The sequence below is a fragment of the Mandrillus leucophaeus genome, unplaced genomic scaffold (genome assembly GCF_000951045.1).
Source record: "Mandrillus leucophaeus isolate KB7577 unplaced genomic scaffold, Mleu.le_1.0 Scaffold79, whole genome shotgun sequence".
NCBI lineage: Eukaryota > Metazoa > Chordata > Mammalia > Primates > Cercopithecidae > Mandrillus > Mandrillus leucophaeus.
The window spans coordinates 2,202,986-2,223,864 of NW_012108585.1; the positions used below are offsets into that span (position 1 = coordinate 2,202,986).

Consider the following 20,879-nt stretch of genomic DNA (forward strand, 5'->3'; position numbering starts at 1 on the left):
CTCAGGACCTCCTGAGGACTGTGTCATTGGCAAAAAACATTTTTAAAAACCTAAAAACAAACAAACAAAAAACACAGCAAGACCATTGATCTGTTGCCTATAAGAAACACACTTCAACTGTAAAGACACACATTGAAAACAAAGGAATGGGGAAAGATGTTCAATGCAAAAGGAAACCAAAAAAAGAGCAGAAGCAGCTATACTTACATCAGACAAGATAGATTTCAAGACAAAAACCATAAAGAGAGACAAAGAATGTCATTAGAAAATGATAAACAGGTCAATTCAGCAAGAGGATATAACAATTGTAAAAATATATTTACTGGAGCACCTAGATATATAAAGCTAATATTATTAGAGCTAAAGAGAGAGATAGACCCCAATACAATAATAGCTGGAGACTTCAACACCCCACTTTCAGCATTAGACAAATCATCCAGACAGAAAATCAACAAAGAAACATCATACTTAATCTATACTGTGGGCCAAATAGACTTAATAGATATTTACAAAACATTTCCCTCAATGGCTACAGAATACAAATTATTTTCAGCACATGGATCATTCTCAAGGACAGAGTATATTTAGGCCAGGAAATAAGTCTCAAAACATTTCAAAAAGTTGAAATAATATGAAGTATTTTCTCAGATCACAATGGAATAAAACTAGAACTCAACAAGAAGAGGAATTTTGAAAACTATACAGAAACATGGAAATTAAACAGTATGCTATAGAATGATCATTCAATGAAGAGATTAAGAAGGAAAATTGAAAAATTTCTTGAAACAAATGATAATGGACACACAACATACTAAAACCTATGGGATACAGCAAATGCAGTACTAAGATGGAATTTTATAGCTATAAGTGTCTATATCAAGAAAGTAGAAAAATTTTAAATAATCTAACAATACATCTTGAAGAACTAGAAAAGCAAAAGCAAACCAAACCCAAAGTTAGTAGAAGAAAAGAAATAATAAAGATCAAAACAGAAATAAGTGAAATTGAAATGATAAAAAAATACAAAAGATCAATGAAATGAAAAAGTTGGTTTTTTAAAAAGATAAACAAAATTGACAAACTTTTAGCCCCACTAAGAACAAAAGAGAGAAGACTCAAATATATAAAATCATAGATGAAAAAAGAGACATTACAACTGATACCACAGAAATTCAAAGGATCATTAGAAGCTACTATGAGCAAATATATGCCAATAAATTGGAAAACCTAGAAGAAATGAATAAATTCCTAGACACATACAACCTACTAAGATTGAACCATGAAGAAATCCAGAACCTGAACAGATCAATAACAAGTAATGCTATTGAACCCATTATAAAAAGTCTCTTAGCAAAGAAAAGACTGGAACCTGATGGTTTCAGAATTGCTGAATTTTACCAAAAATTTAAGAAATAACTGATACCAATCATACTTAAACTTTATGAAAAATAGAGGCAGAGGAAATACTTCCAAACTCAGTATACAAGGCCGGCATTATCCTGATACTGAAACCCAAAAAAGACATATCAAAACAAAAACCAAACAAACAAAAAGCCTACAGGCCAATATCCCTGAAGAGCATTGATGCAAAAATTCTCAATGAAAACACTAACAAAGTGAATACAACAATATATCAAAAAGATCACTCATTATGCCTAAGAGATGAACCTTGCAAAGAGATGAACCATGCAAAGATGGTTCAACAAATGCGAATCAGTCAATATAATACATCTTACCAACAGAAAGAAGGACAAAAACCATATGATCATTTCAATTGATGCAGAATAAGCATTTGATTAAATTCAACATCTCTGCAAGGTAAAAACCCTAAAAAAACTGGGTATACAAGGAACGTACCTCAACATAATAAAAACCAGATACAACAGATCCACAGCTAGTATCATATTAGATGGGGAAAGACTGAAAGCCTTTCCTCTAAGATCTGGAACAAGACAAGGATGTCCATTTTCACCACCATTATTCAACATAGTACTGAAAGTCCTACCCAGAGCAGTCAGACAAGAGAAAAAAATTAAGGGACTCCAAATTCAAAAGGAAGAAGTCAAATTATCCTTGTTTGCAGATAATATGATCTTATATTTGGAAAAACCTAAATACTCCACCAAAAAACTATTAGAACTGATAAACAAACTCAGTAAAGTTGCAGGAGACAAAGTCAACATACAATGATCAGTAACATTTCTATATGCAAACAGCAAACAATCTGAAAAAGAAATCAAGAAAGTAATCCCATTTACAACAGCCACAAATAAAATAAAATACCTGGAAATTAATTTAACCAAAAAAGTGAAAGGTCTCTACAAGGAAAATTATAAAATTGATGCAAGAAATTGAAGAGAACACAAAAAAATGGAAAATATTCCATGTTCATGGATTGGAAGAATTAATATAGTTAAAATGTCCATACTATCCAAAGCAATCTACACATTCAGTGCAATCCCTATCAAAATACCAATGACATTCTTCACAGATATAGAAAAAGCAATTCAAAAATGTATATGGAACCAAAAAAGACCTAGAAGAGCCAAAGCTATACTGAGCAAAAAGAACACAACTGGAGGAATAACATTACCTGACTTCAAATTATGCTACAGAGCTATAGTAACAAAAACAGCATGGCACTGGCATAAAAACAGACACATAGACCAATGGAACAGAATAGAGAATGCAGAAATGAAACCATACATCTACAGTGAACTCATGTTTTTACAAAGGTGCCAAGTACATACATTGGGGACAGGATAGTCTCTTCAATAAATGGTGCTAGGAAAATTGGATATTCATATGCAGAAGAATGAAACTAGACTCCTATCTCTCACCATATACCAAAATTAAATAAAAATGGATTAAATACTTAAACCTAAGACCTGAAACGATGAAACTACTAAAAGAAAACATTGGAGCAACTCTCCAGGACATTGAACTGGGTAAGGATGTCCTGAGTAATACCCCACAAGCACATGCAACCAAAGCAAACATTGATAAATGGGATCATATCAAGTTAAAAAGCTTCTGCACAGCAAAAGAAACAATCAACAAAGTAAACAGACAATGCACAGAATGGGAGAAAATATTTGCAAACTCCTATCCATCTGAGAAGGGATTAATAACCAGAATACATAAGAAGCTCGAACAACTCAATGAGAAAAAAAAAATCAAATAATCTGATTTTTAAATGGGCAAAAATCTGAATGTACATGTCTCAAAAGAAGAAAGACAAATGGCAAACAGGTATATAAAGAGGCTCAACATCATTGATTATCAGAGAAATACAAATCAAAACTACAATGAGATATCATCTCACCCCAATTAAAATGGCTTGTATTCAAACAACAGGCAATTACAAATGCTGGCAAGGACTTGGGGAAACTCATACACTCATACACTGTTGGTGAGAATGCAAATTAGTACAACCACTATGGGGAACAGTTTTGAGGTTCCTCAAAAAACTAGAAATAGAGCTACCATATGATCCAGCCATCCCACTGCTAGGTATCTACCTAAAAGAAAGAAAATCTGTATATTGAAGAGATATCTGCACTCCCATGTTTATTGCAGCACTATTTACAATAGCCTAGATTCATAAACAATCTAAATATCCATCAACATTAGATGAATGGATAAAGAAAATGTGGTACATGTACACAATGGAGTACTATTCAGTCATAAAGAGAATGAGATTCTGTCATTTGCAATAACATGAATGGAACCAGAGGCCACTATGTTAAGTGAAATATGTCAGGTACATAAAGAAACTTCATGTCTCACTTTTTTGTGGGAGCTAAAAATTAAAACAACTGAACCCATAGAGATAAAAATTAGAACAATAGCTACCAGAGGCTGGGAAGGGTAGTGATGGGGTGGGGGAGAAGAGGGATGGTTAATGAGTACAAAAATTAGAAAGAATTGATAAGATCTAGTATTTAATAGCACAACAGGGTAACTATAGTCAGTAATAATTTAATTTTACATTTTAAAATAACTAAAAGAGTATAATTGGATTGTTTGTAACACAAAGGATAAATGCTTGAGGCAATGGATACCCCATTTGCCCTGATGTGATTATAACATGTTGTATGCCTATATCAAAATATCTCATATATCTCATAAATATATACACATACTATATACCACAAAAATTAAAAATTAAAAAACAAGAATTATTAGTTTGTGGTTTTGGGCACACAATGTATAAAGAAGGAATTTTGTGACAACAACAACCAAAAGGGGTAGATAAGGAGCTGTAAAGGAGCCAAGTTTTTGTATGTTATTGAAGTCAAGCTGTTATAAAGCCAAATTAGAAGGTTATAATTTTAAGATGTTAAATGTAATCCCTCTGGTAACCAGAAATAAAATAACTATAGAATACATATAAAAGGAAATGAGAAAGAAATTTAAATGTTTCCCTACAAAAAATCGACTAAACATAAAAGAAGACAGTAATGCAGAAAATGAGGAACAAAAAAGCTTAAGGCTTATAGAAAACAAATAGCAAAATGACAGAAATAAGTCCCTCAACAGTAATTACTTTAAATATAAATGGATCAAACTTTCCAATCAAAACACAGACATTGGCAGAATGGATAAAAACATAAAACTAGCAAGCAAAACTCAGGAGCATATTAGAAAGATTACACGCCATAACCAAATAGGACTTATTCCTGGAATGCAAGGAGGGTTCAACATATGAAAATTGATCAATATAATATACACATTAACATAATGAAGGGAAAAAATTCCATGGCCATCCCAATGGATGCATAAAAATCATTTCACAAAATTAAACATCCTTTGATGACAAAAACATTAAAAAACTAGCAATAGAATAAAACTGATATAAAAATCATATATGGAAAACCACATCTCAAACATCATACTCTATGGTGAAAGACTAGAAGCTTTTTTTTTTTGTTATCAAAAACAAGACCAGGATGTGCACTTTTGCCTCTTCTACTCAATATAGTATTGGAAATTTTAGCTAGCGCAATTAGGTATAAAAAAGAAATAAAATGGCATTCAAACTGGAAAGAAAGAAGTAAAATTATGTCTGTTCACAGATGACCTCATATGTAGAATGCCCTAAACATTCCACAAAAAACTCTTAGATCTAATAAATAAATTCAGCAAAGTATCAGGGGACAAACTCAACACACAAAAATCAGTTGCATTTCTATACATTAACTGAATAATCTGAGAAATTATTTTTAAAAATCCTATTTACAATAACATCAAAAAGAATAAAATATTTAGGAATTATCTTAACCAATGAGGTGAAAGACTTGAACAATGAAAACTATGAAATATTGCTGAAAGAAATTAAGGATAGGAATAATGAAAACACATTCCATATTCATAGACTGAAATACTTAATATTGTTAAGATGTCAGTACTGCCCAAGGTGGTCTACTGATTCAGTGCAATCCCTATCAAAATCTCAACAGCAAGAGAAACTCATTCTAAAATGTATATGGAACCTCAAGAAACCCCAAATAGCCCAAACAATTTGGGGGAAAGAAAAACCTATGGAGGCCCACTTCCTGATTTTTAAATTACTGAAAAACTACAGTAATCAAAACAGCATGGTATTGGCATAAAGAGAGGTATATAGACCAATGAAATAGGATAAAAATCCCAGAAATAAACCCTCACATATATGATTAAATGATTTTTGACAAGAGTACCAAGACCATTCAATGGAAGAAAGGCAATCTTTTCAACAAATGGTGCTAAGGCAACTGTATATCCACATGCAAAAAAGTGAAGTTGAACTCTTACCTAATACCACATATAAAAATTAACTAAAATGGAAATGTAAGACCTAAAACCATAAAACTCCTGTTAGAAAACATAGGGGAAACACTTTATGACATTAGAGTTGGCAGTCATTTCTTGGATATGACAGCAAAGGCATAGGCAACAAAAGATAAAATAACCAAATTGGATTTCAGAAAAAAATTAAAAGTTTGTTCATCAAAAGACAATATGAACAGAGTAAAAAGGCAGCCCACAGAATGGGAGAAATTATTTGCAAATCACATATCTGATAAAGGATCAACATTTAGAATATATAGATAACTCATAAAACTCAACAACAATAAAAATAGTGCAATTCAAAATAGTGAGAATTGCACTATTTTTTTGCACTATTTGCCTCTCTCTACTGACTGATGAGTTCACATCTGGACTGTGTTGTTTACATATAAGTTGGCGTCTCTGGAAGCCCTGATGTGGCAGGAATATTTACAGGAATTCCACCCTGGGGTAGACAGAAGGGGCATGTGGGCTGCATAGAAGAAGGATAACTCTATTCATTGAAGCTTCAGAGAACCGAAACAGCCGCAATAGCTAGCTGTGAATTCTGGCAGAACACAATGTCAACTATGGGAACTGCAGGAGCTCTGAGGTCCCTTTGCACTCCGAGAGAGAGAATGACTTTCCAGCCTGTGGACACAGAGGAGTCCTTTCGGGCCTTTCTGGTTTCCTGTTTCAGAAAAGTGGGATAACTTTCTGGACTGTGTGCTAAACTATAAAAATGGGTTGGGGTGAAATGGAGAGCCAACTTATTTTAAATGGGAACCAAAAAGAGGTAGAACTCTTGGAAACTTTGTGCTCTGTGTGTTCTATTTTTATTGATGGACTCTATTAAGTTGGCCACTAGCCACAGAGTGGCCTGTGCCATTTTCTGGATTGCTGTTGAACACTCTTGGCGCGTGCGCCTCATTTTTCCAATTGGGACATAAAGTCCTTAAGGTAAAGAATTGTTTTATCCTTCTTTGTATCTCCCAAAGTACTTTTCATGGGACAGGAGCTTCGTGTGGGCATTCAATGACTGGTTTCATGGTGTTTGATGGTTTCATTCATTCATTCATTCATTCATTCATTCATTCATCCATCCATTCCACAGCCCCTTAATATGTGCATATCATGCAGTGAGAAGGGCTAAAGTGTGGGCTTGGAGATGCTTTGGGATAAGAGGACCAGCTCCATTCACTGGGGACCTGAGTGGCAGGGTCCATCTTCAATGCCCCTATTGTCTTATTTCCAGAGAAGAATCCCAGAAGGTCATGGAGATGCAACTCCATGCCCTTACCTGGATAGATCCTGAAGAATCCAGTTGCACTGCCAAAATATTGCCAAGTCAATGTTGGGTCTCTCTGGAAGTTCTCCACAAAGACAGCATTCAAGGCTTCAGACATGTAGACGCCATTTAAAATATCTGGGTCTGAAGGGTGAGATTATAGATGATCATGATCCTGTAGAACTTCTCAGGAAAACGGTGATCATGCCTGGTGGACATGCCTGGTGAGTGTGTCTGGTGAGCGTGCCTGGTGGGTGTGCCTGATGGGTGTGTCTGGTGAGTGCCTGGTGGGTGTGCCTGGTGGATGTGCCTTGTGGGCATGCCTGGTGGGTGCATCTGGTGGGTGTGCCTGGTGGGTGCATCTGGTGGGTGTGCCTGGTGGGTGTGCCTGATGGGTGTGTCTGGTGAGTGCCTGGTGGGTGTGCCTGGTGGGTGTGTCTGGTGGGTGTGCCTGGTGGGCTTGCCTGGTGGGTGTGTCTGGTGGGCGTGCCTTTGTGGGTGTGCCTGGTGGGTGTGCCTGTCGCATGCGCTTGGTGGGTGTGCCTGGTGGGCGTGCCTGGTGGGCATGCCTGGTGGGTGTGCCTTGTGGGTGTGTCTGGTGGGTCTGGTGGGTGTGTCTGGTTGGTGTGTCTGGTGGGCATGCCTGGTGGGTGTGCCTGGTGGGTGTGTCTGGTAAGTGCCTGGTGGGTGTGTCTGGTGGGTGTGCCTGTTGCATGTGCTTGGTGGGTGTGTCTGGTGGGCTTGCCTGGTGGGTGTGTTTGGTAAGTGTGCCTGGTGGGTGTGTCTGGTGGGTCTGGTGGGTGTGTCTGGTTGGTGTGTCTGGTGGGCATGCCTGGTGGGTGTGTCTGGTAGGTCTGGTGGGTGTGTCTGGTTGGTGTGTCTGGTGGGTGTGCCTGGTGTGGGTGTGTCTGGTAAGTGCCTGGTGGGTGTGTCTGGTGGGTGTGGGTGTGTCTGGTAAGTGCCTGGTGGGTGTGCCTGGTTGATGTGTCTGGTGGGTGTGCCTGGTGGGTGTGCCTGGTTGATGTGTCTGGTGGGCATGCCTGGTGGGTGTGCCTGGTGGGTGTGTCTGGTAAGTGCCTGGTGGGTGTGTCTGGTGGGCTTGCCTGGTGGGTGTGCCTGGTTGGTGTGTCTGGTGGGCATGCCTGGTGGGCATGCCTGGTGGGTGTGTTTGGTCAGTGCCTGGTGGGTGTGCTAGGTGGGCGTGCCTGGTGAGTGTGCCTGAGCTGAGCGTGCTAGGCTACCTTTGTTGTACACGTTTGTGGGCAGCTGCACGCTGCTGATGGAGGTGTTCACCGGCAGGTTGCTGAAGTGCGCATTGGACTCCAGGAGGAACTCGGCGCCCAGCTCCACGAAGTTGCCTTTCTCGTCCCTCTCATTGATCAGGACCGAGTTGTAATAGTCGAACTGGGGTGGACGGGTGAGGCCCAGGGAGACGGCCCGAGCACAGGGACAGGCGGAGAGAGAGGAAGAGAAACGGCGCAGGTGAGAGGACGCGAGGGCCGGGGCGGAGCGGCCATCAGCGTCTACACAAGCACCTGCAGCGGCGCGCTGGGCAATGACAGGGTGATTCGGGACAAAAACATCCAGGAGGCCGACGTTTGATGACCGTCGTCCTGGCCGCTGCCTCAGTCCCCAGCTTGGAGCGGGTGTGTTGACGCGGCCGAGGCGCAGAGGAGACAGGCAGCCGCGAGTCAAGGACAGGTAGAGACAAGAGCCCCATCGGCTCGTCCACATCTCGCGGGCCAGAAAGGCCCCGGAGCCCCAGAACGGTGCCTGCGGAATCTTGGGGCCTACAGCCTTGGCCTCAGACAGGTTCCGAGTCCCGCAGCTGCCCTCGGCCTCTCCAACGCGGTATTGGAGGGTGTGCTAGGATTGCCTCCAGCAGAGCCCCAGCCGCATTTCCTCCACACGACCGGGTTCACACCTGAACACCCCCCAGGACTGCCTCACGGACATCCCCACGCCAACTGCCAGGCCAGGTTCCTGCACCCCACACCCGGCTCCTCCTCACGACACTGCGGCCCGCGCTGGCCTTCCACGCACACTCCCAGCCGCGTCCCCGCCCTGCTCAGGCCCTCCGCACCTGCCTTTCCCTGCTGAGAAAGGCCAGGCTCCTAGGCTGGCACCCAAGGCTCCCCCGACCCCCTCATCTAACTGTCCAAGGCCACTGTCTTCGTCACCAGCCTCTGGACACACAGGGCCCAGGTCCCACTGTTTCTTCAACCAACCTTGTGTTTTCTTATTTCTGTATCTTCTTTCCACTGTGACCAAAGGCCCCTTTTCCAGGCCCTGTCTGCCTAAATGCCCCTGAGCCCTGGGCGCAGCCCCAGGCCGCCCTGTCTGCGGGAGTTTTGGGGCAGCCCTCCCCTTCTCCAGCCTGCATTCTCCGGAGGCTCCATCCACCCATCTGTAGTGACTTGTGATGTGCCTTATACTGGAGTTCTTTGCACTGTGAGCTTCTTGAGGTCAAGAACAAGTTCCCATCCAGAGGATAGCACATCGCTGTGCCTGTGTGGGGGTGAGCAGTAAATGTCTATGGAATCAGTGGATCGCCACTCTACACCACCACCCCCATATCTGGTACTCAGGTGATCCTGGCCCTCTGGCACCAGTGCCAGGAGTGGGACTCACCACCAGGGATTCGTTGAATTCGTGGTTCAGGTCGGCCTCCTCGGCAGCCTCCACCAGATTCTGAGGGATGGGAACACAGAGGTAGGGAGAATGGGTAAAAGGAACCCAGCGGGTTTTCAGTGAGTGAAACAGTTGTCAGGTGACCCAGCAATTCCAGTCCTGGGTGTATGCCCAGAAGAATTGAAAACAGGGGCGCTAACAAGAACTTAGGCACGAATATTCACAGCCACACTATGCACAACAGCCAAAAAGCATGTGCATACGGCTAAGTGAAAGCAGCCCATCGGAAGAGGCCATGTACTGTGTGATCCCAACAACATGGCATTCTGGAAAAGGCAAGACTAGGGAGATAGAGAAGATAAGTCGTTGCCAATGGTTGGGGATTTTTAGGGCAGTGAAATTCTTTTGTCTGATACTATAATAGCGGATACATATCATTGCACATGTTTCCAAATCCACAGAATGTACGAGAGTGAACCCTAATGCGTGCTATGGACTTTGGGATAATGGAAATTCACTGATTATACCCAATCTACCATGGATGCAGGGTGTCGATAGTGGGGAAGGCTGTGGCAACAGGGGATGTATGGAAACTGTACTTTCTTCTACATTTTGCTGTGAACCTAAAATGGCTCTAAAAAATAAAGTCTACTAAAATATGTGCATTTTGTGTGTGTGTGTGTGTGTGTGTGTGTGTGTGCATTCAAAGCCAAAAGATGGAAACAACTCAAATGTCTGTCATTTGATGAAATAATAAACAAAATGTGGGCTATGCACACAATGGAATATTATACAGCCCTAAAAAGGAATGAATTGCTGATGCATGGAACAACACAGATGAACCCTGGAGACATTATGCTAAGTGAAATAAGTCTACAAATGGTCACATATTGTATGATGCCATTTACGTGAAATACCCACAACAGGCAAATCCATAGACAGAAAGAGATTAGTGGTTGCGGAGCTAAGAGGAGGTGGATAGTGGAGTGATTGCTTACTTAGTACTTAGATTCTGCTTGGAGTGGTGAAAAAGTTCTGAAACTAGATGATGGAGATGGTTGTACAACATTGTGGATGTACTTAATACCACTAAATTATACACTTCAAAATAATGGTCAATTTTATCTTACATGTATTTTACTGCAATACAATTTTTTTTTTTTTTTTTTTGAGATGGAGTCTCGCTCTGTCACCCAGGCTGGAGTGCAGTGGCATGATCTTGGCTCACTGCAACCTCCACCTCCCAGGTTCAAGCATCCTGCCTCAGCCTCCCGAGTAGCTAGGACCACAGGTGCCTGCAACCATGCCCAGCTAATTTTTGTATTTTTAGTAGAGATGGGGTTGCACCATGTTGGTCAGGATGGTCTCGATCTCTTGACCTCATCATCCGCCCACATCGGCCTCCCAAAGTGCTAGGATTACAGGCGTGAGTCACCGCGCCTGGCACAATTTTTTTTTTTTTTTTTTTTTTTTTTTAAGAGCAGGCCAGCACCACAGAGTGTCAGGGTAAGTCAGGGTGGGGGAAGTGTTTTGGGAGTCAGAGGACCCAAGATCCTGTTCTAGCTTTGTCAGGGCCAAGCCACTAAGCCTCTCTGGTCTTCTGTTTATACAACTGTAAATTGGGTAGGATAATTCCTGCCTCCCCACTCTCAGCTTACAGATCCTAGGATAAGGAAATTCCACAGGGAAATACTCATTTCAGGGAGGCTTTGCAGGAAACTTCCCATGCGCATCCTCATAGAAGGTCTGCAACCCCCACACACCACCCACAGCAGGGGCAGGGACCGGTGCTCAGAGAAAGTCTGCAGAGCAGTGCTTCTTTGGTGTCTGAGGCTGTGGAAGGGCACAGGGAGCCTGGAGCCCCAGCCTCTGGGGGTGTCTCAGGACTGCTTGCTGCTCTAAGGGAGGAGACCACCCCTCATATTGTCTTATGCCCAATTTCTGCCTCCAAAGAAAGAAGAAGTAAAAACTAAAAGGCAGAAATGAAATCCACAGGCAGACAGCCCAGTGCCGCGCCCTGGGCCTGGTAGTTAAAGTTATTGACCCCTGACCTAACTGCTTATGTTATCTACAGATTCCAGACATTGTATGGAGAAGCACTGTGAAAATCCCTGTCCTGTTCTGTTCCCTTCTGATTACCGGTGCATGCAGCCCCCAGTCACGTACCCTCTGCTTGCTCAATTGATCATGACCCCCTCATGTGGACCCCCTTAGAGTTGTGAGCCCTTAAAAGGGACAGGAATTACTCACTCAGGGAGCCCGGCTCTTGAGACAGGAGTCTTGCCGATGCTCCCGGCCAAATAAACCCCTTCCTTCTTTAACTCCGTGTCTGAGGAGTTTTGTCTGCGGCTTGTCCGGCTACACTCTAGTGACACAAGGACTGACGCCTGAAGTCAGGCGAGTTTCATACCCCCCTGTCTGTGTTTGACCCAAGAAGGCTGTTTACACAACGCTCACTGATTGAAAGAGGCAGGCGTCACTGCAGGTGCCAGGCTGTGTGTGAGGCTGGTGCCTTCCTGCTGTGGTGTGTGATTCAGTGACCCCAGATAGGCTCTTGAGTCCCCAGGCATCTTCTCATTGGTTCCTGATGCTAAGATCCCTTGCCCCTAGGCCTGCAGAAATGCTGCTCATTATAACACATGGGAAAGAAGGCCCCAGCAACCCTGACCTCCGCCTCCTCCCAGAGCGGGGGTTGTGATGGGTGTGGGGGGAAAGCCAGCACACTGAGGAGGCCGCAGCTCGCCTGCCCTATCTGCCCCTTCCCCTGCTGCTTGGCCCTGGCCTCAGACTCCCAACCCAGCCAACCACCCCCGATCTCCTCTCTCCTTGTTCTCCTGGCTGGTCTTACGAGTCCTTTCAGGGACAGCACTGGTCTTGGATGGTTCGATTCTTGACTGGATGGAGTGGAGGACTGTATCTCTCCAACCACACTGTATCTACTGGTTTATACCATCCAGGTCCCCATAGGCCTCAGTGCAGACACTTCATCCCAGAGAAGGGGACAGCTTCTGTTTCTCCTGGGCCGCACCAGGCTTGGTGGATGTCCAGTAACAGGGTCACCTGGGCACAGGGCCCATCCCTGTAAGTACCTCTGCTGCCCGGGTGGCCCTCAGAGCACTTTAGCCATGAAGGTGGGTCCTGATGGCTGAATGAGGGTAAGGGAGGGACGAGGAGAGATGAGAAGGAGGATAGAGGAGGGAGGAGCTTGGCTTTGCTGGCTCCAGCTAGCTCGACTCCCACCCTCCTTCTGTTCATCTGTCCATCCATTCCCAAAGCAATTCCTAGGTGCTCACCCTGTGCAGTGCTCTGTACTGGTCACTGGGTATGGTCTGGTGACTCAGAGTTCCCCACAATGGCTGCAGGCTGACCCGGCAGTGCTGGGCATGGCCACCTCGGGGCAGAGCTCCGATCCCAGCCCCTCCCCTCTCCTCTTGTTTCCTATCATTTCCTCTTTTACAGGGACTCCTGGAGTAAGGGTTCTTTTGGCTAATGGAGGTACAAGGTGGAATCTTGTAAGATAGGAGAGGCTCACGAGGGTGGGAGGATGCAGGGCCATGACATGGGGAGGGTCACTCTGCCACCCTGCGTCACGGGGCTGGGGAGGAATGCTCTGCAGATCGCAGGCCTGGAGTACCTGGACGGCCTCGACTTTCCTCCGCAGCATGTTCTCCATGTCCTCGGAGAACTTCCTCACCAGCTCCAAGCCATCCACCTCCTCGATCTTCAGACTGGACTCCACGTCCTTGTACTTCTGTTTGGGGAAGGGGGGAGAGATGGGTGCACGAGGTTTTGTACTAGCATGGTCGCACCTGTGTATGCATGGCCTCCATCCTCTCAACAGGTGCATTCTAGCACACGGAGCCTGGTTTACTCAACTAGGGGGAGGCCTAGCCCTCTCCTCCTTGGACAACATCCCCAGTGATAGTATCGCTGCCTCTCTTCAAATGTCTCTCTGTTCCAGCTGCTCTAGACGCATTGCAGCTATACCCTTAACAGGGGAGTAGACCGAGGCTCAGAGAAGTCAGTGAACTTGACCAAGGTCAGTGAGCAGGTGACCCTTGATGGGGCCAGGGCTCCCAGGCATCCCTGCCCGTGTCCTTTGTGCAGAGCCATGCTGCTTCCCAGGGCTTGTGAAACCACCCCTGACATCAGTTCACTTTTCCCCAATGCCCCCAAAGAGGCATCTTGCTGTGAAAGTGCCCCTGTGCACATGGATGTGAACCTCAACTCCCACTGTCCCAACACAGCTCGGCAGCTCCAGGAACTGAGCACAGCCGCCTGACAACTGCCAGTGAGCCCAGGAAAGCCTGGAGTGGGGTTTGAGTTTTCTCTCTGGGCCCAGGGGAGACCAGCTCTCATTGACTGTGTGTATTGTAAATGTCTATTCACCCAGCTCTGAAATTTATTGGCCGTGTGACCACAGGCAAGCCAGTCAATCAGTTTCCTCATTTGTAAGATGTGACATTTACATAGCTTTAGTGTATGCTCTAGAACGCATAGATTTTACAGAATACTTTTACCCCAAACGGCCACATCAGTACTGCTCTCTGCTCCTCGGCCCGGGTTGTGGTGCTGTGCAGCATAGGAGTGTGCTGTGAGGGGCAGGCGAGGTCTTAGCTGTCATCGCTACAGTGGCCTCTGGGGGCTCAGGGAGCAGCCCACCCTGGCTCCTCTTACTCCACCAGGGACAGGCCTGGGGGCTGTGGGCAGGGGAGTTGAGGAGGGACATGCGGTCACATGCAAGCATAAAAGCCTGGGATTCAGGATCTTTGTGATATGGAAAAGGTGCCTCATGAATTGGTGGTGGGAATGAAATCATGACTACGAAGCTCTCAGTGAGTGGTAATAATAGAGGAGGGTGAGCTGCTGTTGGAACTGCTCTGGGGGGTTACAAATATTAGAGAACAGTGAAGTTGTTTATAACCTGGTAAGAAGACCAGCCAGCCGTTAATCTGCACAGAAAGCAATGCATATTAAGGGGGCGGATGCTGGACGTGGCTGGGGGCTAGGGGACTGACAGCTGGAGGTATGGGAGCTCTCCCTGCACAGAGGCCACAGCCCGTCCACCTTCTATGGCCCAAGCAGCTCCTAGGGCCCTGCACATGCCCTCCAAGGCTCCGCTAGCATCACAGGTGTTAGGCCTGCATCCCACTCCATCCACTCCCTCTGTCTCCCCTTTGTTCTTCACCCCACCCCCACCCAGTACATCTCCTGCGTCTAATTCCACCTTGGCCTCTGCTCCCTGAGGACCTGGCACAATGCTCTTGACCACGCCCCCAAACCGCCCCCCCTGCCTTGCTTTGGGAGTTGAGCAAATCGTTCACCTCCCCAGGCCTCAGTGTCCCCGTCTGAAATAAGCCGATTTGATGGGAGGCCCAAGGCCCCTCACAGCACTGGCATCTGGGGGCTTTGATGGCTGACTGCCCTCTGCCACCCGGTGGGCTCTCTGGAAGGGGGCGACTGACCTTCTGCAGCAAGAGGGAGCCCGAGTATTTGGTCAGAGTGCTGTACAGGTCCCCACCGAAGGTGTCAGCCCATAGCTTCACTCTGCCAGGCAACGAAAGGGCACGTGTATACACACAAGTACATGCACAAATACAGAAACACACGCATAGACATATGGATTCACACACATAGAAAGCAAGTGTCTACACACAGACACCAGCTGACGCATGCACACTCAAACACACAGACACATGATGCATAAGAAATGCACACACACATACACCCACATGCATGCCCATACACACACACGCATATGCATACACACATGTGACCTATGCCCAGAAACACACACAAGAGCACCTGTCCCTCCTCCCGTCCCTAAAGCTACAGCCGCGGCCTGGGCAGGAGGCGCGGAGAACCCTCCGGCTCCAGCGGCTGCACTGCTGTGTGTGAGCGTCCTCGGCAGGCTCTCCTGCTGGGGGTCATGAGGCAGGGCTGACCAGCCCAGGACTGAGCCTCACCCCAAGCCTCCGGGGCCTCTGGTTGGAGAGTGGTGGACCGAGAGGAGAGAAGGAGGGGAGAGGCAGTGGACAGGCTCAGGCCACGGTCGGAGGACCCTGAGGACAAAGGAGGACCCGCCTGGCCACAGCTGTGGCCTCTCAATGAATTGTTCCCTCCAGTGCACTCCACTCAAGGCCACTGGGGGCTGCCAAACCCTGTGTTGAAACCTCAGCGAATGCGTGAGGCAAGGACGCAGGAGGAAAAGGCTCTGAGCTGCCACTGCTGAGGCTGAGGCACGGCAGGCTGAGAGGGCATGAGGAGGCCACACCTTGCCCTCTGCGTGGGCAGCCTAGTGGGGAGCCCCGACCTCTGGCCCATGCCCCAGAAATGCACCACAATCCCACCATCTGGGCCGGGCTCCTGGGGTCCTGGGGGCAGGCACCCAGGGCTGGGTCTGAGCCTCTGCAAATGGAGCGGAAGTGGTTTGCCTGTGCGATCATTTCAAGAACAGCAGTCGCCACTCAACCAGTGTTTATCAGGGTCCTGCCATGAGGCAGCCTGGAGCCACCCCACAGTCCCCACCTTTGCAGGGACAGTTTTCTCATGCAGGTAGCATAGTACACGTCTGAAGGTGCCCATGAAGGTCAGGGAGAGGTAGTGGTATAAGGGAAGCCTTCCTGGGGGAGGGAGATCTGAGCTCTGGGTTAGAAGTTTGGTAGAGGTTAGCCTGCAAAGGGATCTGGAAGGGGATTGTAGGTAGGGAGTACGGAAGAGCTTGGAGGAGTAAAACATGACTTCCAGGTTTCCAGTGTGGGCTGTTGACCTGATGGTGTTGTTATTGAATAAAATTAAGACTATCAGGAAGGTCGGGGGAACAAGTTGAGGAAGGTGAAAGGTGACGTGTGTACCTTGGGCTCTGTTGAATGTGAGGTTCCCATTGCAGAACTACCAAGTGCCATTGGGCAGGTTGTGCACTGCACAACTCTGGAAGGCACCAATTGTGTTTTATCTTGAAAGACACACATCTGAATTTAAAACCTCACATGAGGTTTAGGAAAAGCTGCCCATAAGCATTGGGTATGTGTCTAACAGGTAGAGACAGGCCGGGAGTCATCAGCACAAAGGTAGGGATTGGAATTCTGAGGGCAGGAGGGCTCTCTCAAGGAGGGTGTGCAGCATGAGATCTCTGAGCGTTGACAGATGTTGGGGAGCACCCCCAACCTCATGGGGAGGCAGGAGAGGAGGAGCACTTGAAGACAGCAGAGATAAGCCGTGCCCAGGGAGACGCAGAGGAGTGCAGTGCCATGGAAGTCAAGGCACTGGGATAAAAGGAGAGGGGGCCTTGTGTGTTCCAAGCAACAGGGTCTGGGGCGACACGGCCAGGAATGTCTCCTGGATTGGGCACGAGGAGGGCTTTGGGGACCCTGTGGAAACAGAGTTGGGTGGAGGTGGAAGCCCTGCAGGTGGAAGGGAAAGCCTGAGAAGAGAGGTTCGGCGGGAGTGAGGACAGGTGGGGCCGAGTCCCGGGCAGGCAGATGAGGCTGTGTGCAGGCTACGGTCTCCAGCAGCACCCAGGACTTGCGCACAGACGGCCGCTGGGGCCCCCCTCCCTGAAGGCCTGGATTCCAGCCACCCTGACTTGGCCCTCAGCCCACTCCTGGAGTTGGCCCTCTCCTATCAGCTGGTGTGTGTTCTGGGGATGAAAATTGTTCTCAACATCTCCTGCAGCAACAGATAGCGTTACAGGCTGGCAGTGGGTGTGATGGTGGAAGCGCAGTCCAGGCTGACTGGAGTTCAAATCCCAGCACCTTCATTTCCTGACCTTGTGAACTTGGGGAAGTCACCTGATCTCTCTGGGCCTCTGTTCCCTCAGCTGCAAAACAGGGATAAAATAAGCCCCCGCTGAATGGCTTTGCAAACTAACAGTGTCGTTTGTGAAGCACCCAGCTCCATGCCAGGCATGAACCAAGGAGAGATGTGCAGCTTGATGGGAAACGATGCTGCCTAATCCACTGCTCCGCAAGGCTAAACACATGCACAGTGTGTCATGTGGGCTCGCTGTCCCCACTCCTGCTAAGACACGCAGTTGGCAGGTGGCTCTGCTGGTGGCCTGGCAATGGTGCTGGGCTCAAGCGACTGGATTAAACAGGATAGGGTCTGTAGCACCTACAGTCTAGAAGGCTCTGTCCCCCACCATGTAGTGGAAATTTCCTTCCTAGGACCACTAGAGCTAGGGCCTAAAATACAGACACCCCGGAGAGGTTGCACAGTAATTTAAATTTACACCAAGGTGCACGTGACTGATAGCGGGTTCTTCCCTGGAGCTGGTCTTAATGGCTGGCTATAGAATCAAGGCTGGAAGGAGGCAGAAAGGTGTAGAAAGGGAAGACTGCAGCCACCAAAATCCACTTTTTCCCCAGTTCCTGGACAAGCTACCTCCTGTGTGCATGAGACGTTCTGTGGGTTCAGAACTGCGTCCCCTTTTTGGAATGTCAAAATATGCATTTCTTGCCAAATCCTCTGGGGAGCTGCGATGACGAGATAACCCGGCTCCCCCAGGCCGCCTCATCTCAGTGATTATCCTGAAGGAGAACCTGCCCTGCAGGTGCCCCAGAAGCTGCTTGTCAGGCCAAGAAGAAAGCAGCCCTGAAGACCAGTTCTGCCTAAAACCATCCTGCTCCTGGGGAGGGGCAGGTGGGACTCCAGAACTCACAGAGCTTTTGCGGGGAGAGAGAGGAGGCCGGAGGAGAAAAGGGTTTTGCAGCAAGAGAGTGGCCAGTCGCAGCCACTGGGGAAGAGCCCAGAGGGACGGCAGGGGCGGGAGGAGTGGGCAGAGGAGGGAGGCCCAGCCCGGGAAGAAAGTGGGAAAGGATGACGGGTTTTTGGGGTGGGGTTGAACGTGATGCTTACGTTTCCAGAGGAATCTTGGCCTGCCCCCATGTAGGGGACAGGGAGGTGCCCAGGAGCAGCAGCCACAGGAGGGCCGAGGTCTTCTGCACAAAGGCCCAGGCCACGGGCATTGGCTGGCGGGGAATCCAGCAGCTGGTGGAGCTGAGATTTGCGTGGAAGTTGGGCGTTGCCGGCATGGTGGGCCTGGGGTTGGGGAGGGAAAGGAGGGCAGAGCAGCCACAGACCATGAGCTCTGCCTGCCTGCCTCCCAGGCCCCAGGGACGCCCCAAGCCTTTGTCTTCCGGGCCCTGGCGAGCCTGGGGTCTCCAGCCTCTCAGTCCTGGGCGGGGAGGGCTTCTCTCTGCCCCACAGCCGCAGCTCACAGAAGCGTCGCCCCACCTAGCAAGCAGGCCTCGGGAGAGGGGCTGGGGGAGAGGCTGTGGCAACATGAACCCCTTTAATCCGCTGGTCTCTCCTCTAATCCTCTCCTGACAGCAGGGAGGGGGTGGCAGGGGGCGGGGAGCTGCCTCCCGAGATTACCACGCCTGCAGCTGGTTCCCTCAGGGCTGCAGTGCACCCCTCTGCTTTAAAGAGGTAGCCCCGTTCCTGTGGAACCACCTTCTGGACCCAGGGAGGGCTCACTGTGACTCTGGCCAGAGGACAGCAGCTGAGTTTGCACAGTGCTCTGATGGACCCACAAATCTCCTGCTGACCCTGAGGTGGGGGCGTGTCCTCATCCCTGCTGGGCAGAGGCTCTTGAGGCCCGGGGAGTCCCAGGGGCAGAGCTGGGACTCTGGCTGGTGTTTCCAGGCCTGGGGCCTTTGGGCCAGGTCATAGGTCATAGGTGAAGTCAGTGCAGGTCATAGGTCATAGGTGAAGTCAGTGCGGGTCATAGGTCATAGGTGAAGTCAGTGCAGGTCATAGGTCATAGGTGAAGTCAGTGCGGGTCATAGGTCATAGGTGAAGTCAGTGGACCCACGCCTCCACATCTCAGCTGCTCGTGGGCAGGGCTGGGGACTCGTTTGCTGTGCAACTGATGAAGCTTCAGGGCCCCTGAGTCCATAGACTCCACCCTTTCCCGGAGAGGCCCTAGCAATGTGTTCCTGTGGCCAAACGTTTTTGTAAACTATGCAGAAGTGAGATAGTTTAACCATAACCCATTGAGACGTCTGTCTCTTTCCATCCCAGCTTCTCTTCCGTCTGATGGGCCCTTAGTTAGATGATGTTTGGGTGGCTGAGGGCACTTGGGGGATCCAGTTAAGAGGAAAGTGAGCCGGGGAAACATTTAATGTGGGCTTAGAGGGATATGCTGATGTGGCTCACAATGACTCCTTTGTATAGAGAAGTCACCTCCAGCTGAGGGTAGGACGGGCTTCCAGGAACACTCGTCCCACAGGACATCCCACCAGCAGATGCAGCAAGAGAGGCTGGGCGGCAATGTGAGCGCACCCCCCTCTCAGCCTGGCCATGTGTCGTGGGGAGGGCAAAATAACCGTCAGGAGCTCATCTGCAGAAAATCTGCAAGAAGCCACACAGGTAACATTGTTAGTGGAGGATCTGGTTCTCACCAAGGCCGGGCCAGAACAGAAGTTCTCTCCCGTTAGGAAAATAGTTGATATTGAGAGAATATAATTACATCGTACATTGCTTTGTGTTCTGATGAGAGTCACACAAATTAGAATTGATCAAAATTCTTGTGTTGTGAGCCCAAACCCGTAGTGGTACCACATGGGTCCTCTGGGGGTGAAGTCATAGATTTTATGCAGTCCCTGTCTCGGATTGTTTTCTTAGTGTAACTGGTGCACCACGTCTTCACAAAATCGGGTGGTTCCAGCAAAATGGTACACAAAATTGCCACCAACGCAGAGAAATGCTTGCAGAAGCAAGTGTTCTGATGACAGAACTCCTACACAGATTCATCAATAGGTCTATGTTGTAGTATCAGAGTAATCTGGTGGCACAGTTTTGTGGCTGAATACAATGTATTTTTTAAAGGCATCTGAATGATTCCTATGAATGTCTTAATTTCACATAAATTTTGTACAAGTTTCGAGGATTACAAATCAAACACAGTTAGAAAAAATAATACAGAGGTACACTGGGCAGTCAATGCATAAAAACAACGTAACTTCTCTAGGTTTTGTGAATTTGGTGGCATTCACCAGCCTCTTAAAATTTGTAATTTGGAATGATTTTTAAAACTAAATAAATATTCACCTTTTTTCAACTTTTTTATTGGGGCCAAATACACATAACATAAAATGTGCCATCTTAATCATTTTTTTAAGTGTACGATTTAGCGTAATTAAATACA

The 20,879-nt window shown here is 47.5% G+C and overlaps 1 protein-coding gene across 1 annotated transcript in view; it reads right to left on the reverse strand.

The window, feature by feature from the left end:
* CACNA2D4 (calcium channel, voltage-dependent, alpha 2/delta subunit 4) overlaps nt 1-18,983 on the reverse strand; it is a 139,908-nt gene extending 120,925 nt beyond the window's left edge. Inside the window, exons 1-6 of the mRNA XM_011967152.1 lie at nt 18,587-18,983; nt 15,196-15,277; nt 13,365-13,481; nt 9,731-9,790; nt 8,341-8,503; nt 7,112-7,243 (exon numbers count right to left, since the gene is read on the reverse strand). Coding sequence (XP_011822542.1) covers nt 7,112-7,243; nt 8,341-8,503; nt 9,731-9,790; nt 13,365-13,481; nt 15,196-15,277; nt 18,587-18,813 — 781 coding nt within the window. The 5' untranslated portion in view covers nt 18,814-18,983. The remainder of the gene's footprint in view (nt 1-7,111; nt 7,244-8,340; nt 8,504-9,730; nt 9,791-13,364; nt 13,482-15,195; nt 15,278-18,586) is intronic.
* Nucleotides 18,984-20,879: the final 1,896 nt, after the last annotated feature.